The 10,807-nt window shown below is 41.6% G+C and overlaps 1 protein-coding gene across 3 annotated transcripts in view; it reads left to right on the top strand.

Annotated features, from left to right (window-relative positions):
• Nucleotides 1-7,874: 7,874 nt before the first annotated feature.
• The window catches only part of LSAMP (limbic system associated membrane protein), a 650,386-nt gene continuing 647,453 nt past the window's right edge, over nt 7,875-10,807 (top strand). For 2 of the 3 annotated variants that reach the window (XM_060298097.1, XM_060298096.1), the window contains exon 1: nt 7,875-8,488. In XM_060298097.1, the coding sequence (XP_060154080.1) occupies nt 8,334-8,488 (155 nt within the window). In that variant the 5' untranslated portion in view covers nt 7,875-8,333. The remainder of the gene's footprint in view (nt 8,489-10,807) is intronic. The other variant, XM_030857094.2, reaches the window with a different exon arrangement.

Below are 10,807 nucleotides of genomic sequence, written 5' to 3'. Positions count from 1 at the left end.
TTGAACAACAACAACAAAAAAAGTAGAGGCATCTTTTTCCTGTCCTTTTTCAACTTCCATATCCAATTAGTTGACAAATCCCATCAGTCTCCTGTGAAATTCCTCTAAAAGTCTTCACCTTTCTTCTCTTTCTACTGTCATTGCCCTGTGGCCTGCTTTTATCCTCTCTTGCCTGTTCTGTTTCAGAAACTTTATAACTGGTCTTCCTGACCTTGACTTGTCCCCGTCCATCTTCGACTCCATTGCTGGCTAGTCACCTTCTTAAAACACTGGCCTGATTATGTCACTCGCTTACTCAAAGCTTTCAATGGCTCTCTTTTGCACATAGAATAAAGCCACACTCATTATCGTGCCTGTCAAGACCCTCACTGACCCCAACTTACAAAAACCAGTTATTTTTCATTCTAACTTTTTTCCATTTCTAGCCCCACATAGTTTCCTACAACTTACCTTTCCCACTAATGTAAAGTCTCTGAGGGAAGGAATTCATTCCTCACCATTATTAGAAAGCAATAGTGTATATAATCGATAACGTTCGTCCCTTTCTCATCATGTCACCAACAACTTTAGTAGTCTCCTAACTAGTTTCTCTACTTCATCTTCCTTCTGACCTCTAATTTCCCATTGCCAAAATAATCTCTCTAAGCTGTCAGTGTCTCATCTCACTCCTCCACAATCTAAAGTAGCCTTCTAAGTATGAGATGATGAGATGATGTGTGAGTCTTCATTCAGGCCTTCAGGATTCTTCCTGATGCAGCGTCTCTCTGCAACCTTCTCTCTCTCCTCTTCCATGCTAGTCAGATGCGTCTTCCTCCAGCTCTGTGCTTTGTTTCACGCTGGTTCTCATGGCCAGGCATAAGATGTTGCTTCCTCCATCCTCCTCTTATATATCTGTCAAGGGCAAGGGTTACTTAAAATTCCATTTTTCTCCAAGAAGGCTCCTTCTTGATCACCTTTTCTGAACCATCATTGTGTTTTGATTCTGCTCCCTGATAGCTTAGCTATCAATTACTCCCTGGTCCATATTATTCTCTGTTCGGTGTGTATTCACTTTCCTTCTCTATCTTGGTTGTGAGTTCCTGGGTTCCTGAATGTTATTATTATTATGCAGTATTTCTCAGCACCAGAGAGGATTGGGCATATGTGGTGATTAATTTTGGTCCTGTTTTACAGTGGAGAGCAAGTTTGAAAGGCCTGCCTTATAAGTGTACAATGATGTTGTTTGGCCCTGCTCTACGGGGGGCTTTCATACCCTTCATTAGATTGCAAGGGGGTAGGGTGTCAATTCTGTACGTTATTATTTCCCCATAGCTTAGCACAATGCCTGTCATATGGTAGGCCTCAAAAATATTATTTTAATGAATTGTTTTGTACATGATAACATGACTGATGAGACACATCTTGTGAATCCTCTTCCTCTTGCAGAGGCAGTGCTCCTACATTCACTACTAAAAGCAGAGAGGACTGAGAATGTGATTTACAGACAGTAAAGAAAGATACCTTTAAGCAGGCAAACTTCTGGGACCCTTTGAATAATGTAATGCCTAACACTAGATTTGCCCTGCAGCTCAATATTGTCAGTAAACTCTTGAGAAAACATATTAGTGTTATTTACATGATTTATAGCCTCAAGGTATTTAACTAGGCATTCCATTTAGATTTAGCTGGATAGCTATTGCCTGCAAAATAAACAGAGATATTAGATATGTAAGAGAATATTTAGTAAAGTTGAGCAGTTAAACAGTGTCTGCCCATCTTGTTAGGCACTTCTTAATCTGTAACAAAACACTTTCTTATACTGACTCTTAATTAACATGTAATAACCATTTAAGGGTAAGCAAAGTTTATACCTGAAGAAAAGCACCAACTGGGACACAGTTTTTATTTGTTTATTTTTTCTCACTAGCTGGTAAAATGACAGTCGACTTGGCATTCTGTCAGGTATTATTGGATGGATGAGTGGCAGTTTCCTGCAAGGAACTGTACTGAACTAGTACAGTAAGAGAGAATGCTGGTATGTGAAAAACATCGATCACTTGTGACAGAACGTAGCCTCTTTGGGGAGGGTCTTCTCATCATGAGCAATACGAGGTAACTCAATCTTCTCTCCATTCCTGTTGCTCCCCCCACCAGGCCAAGCCAGTTGCCACTGGATGACTAAGATTTCCTTCTCTTTGTCTCCTTGCTTCCACTATTGTCCTTCTACAGTCCTTCTTCCATATGGTATTCAGAGCAATCTTTCTAAAATGTAAATCAGATCATGTCAATCCCTTGCTTAAAATCTTTTACTGACCAATCAAGTCACTAGAATAAAAACCTAAATTTCTTACCCTGGGATCTCTTCATTATGATCCCTCCCCAGTGTCTAATCTCACCTGCTTTTTCAGCTATCCCCACAACATACACACAGACCACATGCGCCAATTTTATTGCTCTCGTTTTGATTCCTGGTGTATGACACACCCATTCCTGCCTCAGGGCCTTCGCACATGCCATTTCTTTTATCTGGAAAGGTCATTTTGCTGATTTTGCGTGGCTGACTCTTTACATTTCAGACCATATGTTCCCCTCACCACACCTCCAGGCCATTTTCTCTCTATCACACGTATTTTTCTTCATGGCATTTACTCTCCAAAATAACGTTAATATGTATCTACTTTTTTAGCATCTATCTCTGCATCGAGCTTGTAAGTTCTGTGAAAACAGAATCTTGGTCTGTCTTGATTCACTACCGTATCATTAAAAGCGTATTGAGTGAATGAATGAATCATAAACTTAGTGGGCATATCAGTATATGGAATTGCACATCTGCCTCCACTCCTCCTCATTTTTCCTTGGCCTATTTTCTGATTGTAGGAATCCAAGTCATTACAGCAACCACAAATAGAGGATATAATTGCCTGATTACCTGCTTGCGCTAACATCTTGCTATACTGAAGGTGCTGCTACCGCCATCTTTGCAGATGTTGCAGTGCTCTTCCCATATGTGAGGCCTAGATCAAAAAGAGAAGATGCAGCATTACTTGGCAACTGCCACCTCCTTGTACATGGTGGCAGAGTGGGCAGTCTAAAAAAGAGGAAGGTCCATGGGCCAGCGAGTACGTGTCTATGAGATAATGGCATATCTATGAGAGTAAGTTTGTTGCTGGGGGAGGACCCAGGCAGCTGCTCAAGAATCTCAAAGACCTTGTTAAAACTTGGGCAAACCCAAGCATTGATACATACCAAAACAGAATGAGTACAAAAAGAAGCAGAAGACCAATATGATAACAATGAACTACAAAGGCGTGAACTAAAAGCAAACCATGTAAGAGTGATTTTTAATTGTGCAGAGTATGGATTAAATGCTTTACATCACTGAGGTTTCTATAGTTAAAGATTTGAACAATATTTAACTGACTTGAAGCTGATTGATTTTGTTAGGCAGTGAGACACGTGCGAATGAAGCTATTGTATTCAAAGGAGCTGAGTTCCAAAGGAAGTTCACACAAGATAATACCATTGTTATGAGCATAAACCGACATACTTGAATATTGCTAAATTATGATGAAATCATTGAGAATGTCGTAGCAGGAATCCTAAGGAGAAGTATTGACAATTATGCATTTCTAGTTCATATGGAAATGCTAATTTCACTTATGTGAGTAAAGTACAGGCATGGCGTTATTATGATTAAGACCTTACAACTGTAGAAATGTAGAATGGTATATTAATGATATTATAGACACGTTTAGCATAAAATGCAACCAATGTAGCTAAATTAGTTGTACATTCCAGGCTGCATCTGGATTTCCTGTGAGCCTATTACCTTACAAAGCTAAACAGAAGAATAAACCTTTCATGCTTCTTAGGGTGCTCAGACATTAGCCAGTTTTTGGTTTTGCTGCAGCATTTGTCCCTGGAGAGTGCCAGAATCTTCTAAAGCTTTTTTTAGAAAGGCACTATGTTATTTTAAAGTAGTAGCTAAGATCATCTTACTTGGGTGATGATGGCTGTTTCATATGGCTAACAGCCATACTTGCCTCACAAATAACCTGAAAGAATGTTCATTTTCGCCAGCCATTTTGGAAGAGCGTATATAAAATAGCTTGAATAAATTTCAGTAACACCTATTTGTTTCCTACTCGACATTTCTTAGGAAAGCAAGCAGAGGAATTAATATTGGAGTAGATTTGGGGGAGTGACCGTTAGGATGAGATCGATATGTATAGACTATTGGATTTGTTAGAATGTATTAATCTCAGTGAGAGATCACAGAGGAAAGAAAACCAGAAGGGGTCCATGAGGGAGTGAAAAGGGAAAAGACTCTGAGAGAACATAAAGTTGAAACAAAAGTTTATAGTATACCCACAAATAGATTTATTATCGTGTAAATGATGAGATTAACCACTTGAGTAGGCGTGGACATTCAGTCGTTCTTCTGTTCCTATATTCATCAATTATAGAATGCTCCCGCTAAGCTAAGGGTTGGGTTAGAAAGTGGTACTGAATTGCCATCTGGACATAAATGATAAATATTAAATAACTTACACGATAAACTTCATGATTTTGAAATTGTTCAGAAATTCAATCTGAATTATCCAATGATCTAAATTAGAGAATTTAGAATTAGAAATTAGAGAATAAATATTTATTTATTTAGGTTGCACTGGGTCTTAGTTGTGGCATGTGGGAATCTTTCAGCTGGTGGCACGCGAACTCTTAGTTGCGGCATGCATGTGGGATCTAGTTCCCTAACCAGGGATCGAACCCGGGCCTCCTGCATTGGGAGTGCAGAGTCTTACCCCCTGGACCACCATGGAAGTCCCTAAAAATGTCGTCTTCTTTTTTGCGTTTTACTTCCAGCGCACACAGTAAGTCAGTTTAGTTCAATAAAAGTTGCCAAGAAATGGACTTTATCTAATGAAATTATTAAAAAGAAAAAAAAACTTTAATTGCATTATGTGATCTTTTTCTATATAAATATGTACTTATGATTTTATCCTCTTAAGTAAGTTAGGCATTGGTCTATTACAATTCTGATTATAATCCTGGTTAACTTTATACATCCTTTTCTCAGAGTGATTATGGAGACAAACTCCAGATCTGATTGATTTGCTACAGATTTCACATTCCTATTACTTTGGTGTGAATTATTTTGTACACCAATATGTTAAACTTTATGCTTTGACCGAGGACCGGACAAGTCTTACAGGTAACTTGAGATTACAGGTATAGGCAGTAGTCAACAACCATGTCTAGGCATCTACCGCAAACAATATGCTACCACCCCACCATACTTTCTCCTTGCCCTGGAAAAACCTCCTTCTTTCTTCATTCAAAGTATAGTCCGCTGATGCAAGAGAATTTTCACACCCTTGATATATCTGATCCTTCCCCTCAGTATCTAGTTCTCCTTGCAGGGTCATGTCATTCACCTGCCATCATCAGAGGAAACAGATGTTCTAGTAGCCCCGGTCCTTTTTTTCTTTCTTCCTCCTAACATGGGACAAACACCACCCACCCAAAAAAATGTTATATTTAAACCTTTGTCTAAGCCAACCCTTCATTTCTAAAAGCTCAGAAGAATCCTGCCAGGGATTGTGAAGCTTGTTGGCAGCAGTGGGTGGGGATGGGTGCTCTTTTCCTTGCACTCTCGGCATAGAGTTATGTAATCCTCCCATCTCCATTTGGCACTCGAAGCTCATTTTCCCATTGATACTGGGAACCCCAGAATTATGTGTTTTGTTGTTCAACCAGCACTTAACCATTTTTTTTTCCCTTTGGCAAAATGGGTCCCGAGTTTTAAACAGCTCAGTTACAAATTAGTGGTAAAACATTATTGATTTATTATCTGGGACTCTTTATTACCCTCAATATAAAACAACTTGATTTATATAAATTTAATGCGTAGTAAAAACAAAATTAATTGAACTCCACCAATCTTGAATTTGTGACAGTTTGGATTCCAATCCTTCAAGTTCTTTTCTTAAGAAAACAAAAGGTCTTCCTTCCTTTCCTCACATAATCTGTAAGAGTGAATCTACCTTTTAAGTTGATAAAACGTAGCAGATAAATACTTTGAATATTCTGGTGTGGGCAAGGTAGGTGTCAGCACAGTAAGAGCCTCCTTAGGCTTATACTCTGGTGGAGTTTGATGACGATTCCTAAACATATGCCTTTTTTTCAAATGTCCTTAGCTAATCATTTGTGTAAATAAGAGAGGTGAGCATAATATGTGCGTGTGTGTATGTGTATTTGTGCATTTACTTGTATGGACATGGAATATTTAGGGAAAGATGTGTAAGAACCTGGAAATATTTGCTGCTGCCAAATAGGAGAAATGGGTTGCCTAAAGACAGGGATAGGGGGCTTCCCTGGTGGCGCAGTGGTTGAGAGTCCGCCTGCCGATGCAGGGGACACGGGTTCGTGGCCCGGTCCGGGAGGATCCCACATGCCGCGGAGCGGCTGGGCCCGTGAGCCATGGCCGCTGAGCCTGCGCGTCCGGAGCCTGTGCTCCGCAACGGGAGAGGCCACAGCAGTGAGAGGCCCGCGTACTGCAAAAAAAAAAAAAAAAAAAAGACAGGGATAGGACAGATAACTACAATTCACTCTACAGCATTCTGTATCACTTGATTTTCGTACCATGTGAATGCCTTAACTATTCCAGTAAATAAAATGAAAGGAAACAAAAAGTTTTGGGTTGGTCCATTTCCATCTTTTATGCTCAGCATGGGTTCTGAGGGAGAGGTCTAATCGTTGGGGGCTCTCACATGAGTGACTAACACCCTAGGCCCCTGATGGCCCTTATCACTTGGATTGACTCATGGAGTAGAAGGAATGACAAATGATGGTAACCTGTCTTCCATTCACTGCAGTGCTGTATGCAGCCTCAGTGTCACCCTGTAAGTGACAAGCTTTCTGATATACAAATCTCCTTCCTTGCATTTTGAGAAGCAAGTGTCAGTAAAAATTTGGGAAGCAACGGCAACGTGCCATTGAAACAATAATCCTTAATACCATTCCTCATGTGTGGGACTGAGTAAGGGTTTCCTGGAGAGTGAAGTTGATTTAGGGATCAGGGATCAGCTGCTGAGGCTGGCACTTGGAAAAGACAAACCAAGCATTCACACTTCAGACCACTCAATACCAGCATTGTGTCCAATCCATCTTTCATAAGGGGGCTCCAAGAGGGGGAGGGGATAAAGGAAGGAGAGAAAATAAACCTTATTAATCCCGTGAAAGAGAGAGGAAAGAATGAACAAGACGTGGGTATGAAAAGACAGTTGGAGAAATATTTAGTTTTGAAATCGACTTTGGCTTTTCATCTTAGACTCCACTGTCAAGTTTCTTCTGTTTTGCATTCCTCATCCCATCTTTCAGCACTGGTCCCCCTCCACCCCTCAGGCTTTCCTGTCCTTCTCTGTTTCACTCCCTCAGGCTTTCCTGTCCTTCTCTGTTTCACTCCCTCCATCTGTCAAGGTTTGCCTTGGTGTTCTCTTCTTTTCTCCCTTTTCCTTCTTTCTCACTCTTTGCCTCTCCTTCCCTGGACTCTTTCTCCTGTTGTTTTAGAGCTTGAGTCCCTCTCCTTTTCCCCTTTCTCTTGCACGGTACCTCCAAGCTCCATTCCCTCTTCTTAAGGAAATCAGCCAGGCCTCAGATGGAGCTGTTGTCCTGACAACCTAAAGGCGCATCAGGCTTTCACTGAGGCTGGCGGCTGCTGAAGGGGGCAGTTGTGGAAAGCGAGGGGCCACGCTGAGGGGAGGGCAGAGGGGATGACTCCGAGGGGCTGTTGGAATCCGCGGCGGGCGGGGGAGGTGCCAAGCGGAGGGAGGGCGGGAGGGAGGGACTGGAGGGAGAAACAGGAAGGGGAGGAGGGGGAGGGAGACTCTGGGCTGCTGCCGCTGCTGTGTGGGTTTCTTTACACTCGCTGGCAGGCTGGGTGCCGGCTCCCTCGCCCACCGGGAAAGTGGGTTACGGAGGCAAGAGGCTCAGCTCAGACGCTGGCAAAGGAGCATCCAGCCACAGAGAGACCAGAGAACACCTTCTTTTTGGCCGCCTTCTCTTCATCTTTTCTAGAGGGTTTTATATTTTGTACTCTCTCCTTTCAAATTTTGTTTCTTTGACTTTTCCCCACCTCTTCTCGGGTTTCTGAGGGCTTTGTTGAGTCTTAGAGGCAAAAGAGACTGAGCGAGGGAAAGAGAGAGGCAAAGTGGAAAGGACCACAGATTGGCAAAGCCCGTTACGCCTTTGCCGTGGATGAAAGCCCTCCGTTTGTAAAGCCCTCTCGGCGAGCAGCAGGCCCACGCACGTCCTCCAGAGTAGCCCGCGACCCGCACCTCGGCGTGGCCACCATGGTCGCCAGAGTTCAGCCTGATCGGAAACAGTTGCCGCTGGTCCTACTGAGATTGCTCTGCCTTCTTCCCACAGGACTGCCCGTTCGCAGCGTGGATTTTAACCGAGGCACCGACAACATCACCGTGAGGCAGGGGGACACGGCCATCCTCAGGTAGGGCTTTCGGGCAACTTTTCTGTGGCGCTTAAGAGTGTGTGTGTTCTCCATGAACTCCAGCTCCTGATGCTGCAGGCTTGTGCTGTGTGTGTGCGTGTGTGTGTGTGTGTGCGCGCCTTTTACAGACTGGTCGAGGTATCTGCCAGCAAATTTCAAGGGGATTCTGGTCACTGTCAAGGATCAGCAGGGTTGGTTAAATGTTGTTTCGTTCCTAGGATCTTGCTTCTCTTGCTGAGAAAGGCTAATTTCATCCATGGTGTTAGTGACTTTCGGGCAGTATTTTTGCTTTTGTGATTGCAGATGCTTTGTACTTAAGAGTTTTGTTGGGGTTGCTTAACTGAGAAAGAAGAGTTTGTTGAATTATGGCGCTCAGAGAGTGGTACACAGTATTGCATTCTCCGTGGTGTATGTGTGTTTGTACATGTGGATACGTACGGAAAGGCTCTCGCTCTGCCCCAGCAATAGTTTGGATAGGAGACTTTCCGTAAGGATCTTCTAATTGACATGGAGGACAATAAATCAATCTTAGAACTTTGGTTGATTACTGAGCCTTTTCTGGAATGTGTTTAGAAATCAACACAAGAATGAACAGAAGGAAAAAAAAAAAAAAGGAACTTGCCGAATTGCTAATATTTAAGAATAGGAGTGTTAAGCACAGAGGTTAGGAAAGAATTAACCTGGCATTAAATGGATATTTCAAATTGATTATTGACCTCAGCGTCTTATCTCTATGCAGCTCTGTCAAACTCCGAAATATAATTTGGGATTGAAATTTGGAAAGGAAGAGTCCCAAGTCCTTGGAGTTTGACCCCTGTAAGGGACAGTGAGCTGGAGAAACTCAGATGGAACCTAGCCATAATTCTGTTTCTAAAGAGCTGCTAGCCTGTTTTCCTGTGTTTCTTTTCTCTCTTTCCCCTCGCCATCCACTGCATATACTCCTTGTCCTTTTTTATAGCTTTCCTTGAATTTCTATCAGATACTAAAAATAAATAAAATAAATAAAAAAATAAATAAATAAATAAATAAATGAATAATGAAAGAAAATGTTCTCCTTGGAGATCTTTTAAAATCTCATTTCATCCAAATGAAATGACCTAGTGTCAGTCTGTCTGTCTGGCTAATATTGTTCGTTGTGGCAATAAAAAGCAGTATCTGATAGAAAAGAAGCATCTAATCTGTGTGCAAGGAGCTGATAGTGCATAAACCCTGGGGCATCGGGGAGCCGTTCTATAGCAGAGCTGCCTACAGCAGCAAAGTTTTCTTTCCTTTTCTCAGAAATAAATTTGGTTGGCTGTCACAGTGTCCTGCTTTGGGATCTCTTGCCTTGTTAGAGAGGGATGTGTGGGTTGTGTGTTGTGGTGTGTGTATGTTGCTGCGGAGTATAAAAACTAAGAAAATCCTAATGTGTAAGTGCTCCTGTCTTCATTTCCTGAGCATTGCGTGATTATGAATCCCAAAGATCCTACCATCCGAAGCATATTTTCCCTTCTAGCTCTCTCCAGCCCTGTGAAACCTGCATGTGTGATTTATCCACATGGAGTAATAAGATTTATAGAGTAATTTATCTGTTTGCAGAGGGATTTGGACATGATGCAGAAAATATTTTCGCAAACACATAAGCATGCCATGTCAACTGCTAGCATTCATATTCCCTAATGTCATTAACCCTTTACAAGTGAAGCACTCTATATAAATTTATGCTATTCTTAGCAAGATTTGTTTTCACTGAATTATAAGAATGAATATGGGAAAAGTGAATACTCTGGGTGTATAAGTTTTTATGTTAATGTCCATGAAATGAACTTTGTAAGGTCTTTCTAAGTCAGCATCACCTCTATCTTAAGCTATAGTTATCAAAGAGTTAGATAAGCATGTAAATGTTAATTTAGAAGAAAGAAGGTATTCTTATATTTTCGTACATTGTATGCATACAACTCTATGTCTATGAGAGGCAGTCTTACTACATAAATATCTATATATGATATAGATGTGCTTCTGTGTGTCTATGGCTCAAAAGAAATGGAGTTTTTAAGCATTACACTTTAGTAGACATTGCAGTATGGAAATGGGGTGGGTAGTGAGCACAGAGAATAAATATAGAAGCAGTCATTCCCTGGGAAAGAGAAGATAGACAAACAGAGCATGCAGAGAAGTCACCTGTGAGAGCCCATTGCTTTCCCAGACCTCACCTAATGTGCCCTCTTTTTTGTTTCCTTTGCCTTGGACAAGGCTTTATTTCTGGGTTGGTGGAGCTCTATCAGAAGTAACTATGGAGAGAGTTCCCTTTGTTTTTCGTAGCTGACCTTCTTCTCAGTC

The sequence above is a fragment of the Globicephala melas genome, chromosome 4 (genome assembly GCF_963455315.2).
Source record: "Globicephala melas chromosome 4, mGloMel1.2, whole genome shotgun sequence".
In the NCBI taxonomy this organism is placed as follows: domain Eukaryota; kingdom Metazoa; phylum Chordata; class Mammalia; order Artiodactyla; family Delphinidae; genus Globicephala; species Globicephala melas.
The sequence above is the reverse complement of the archived record's forward strand: the minus strand, read 5'-3'. Positions and strand labels throughout refer to the sequence as shown.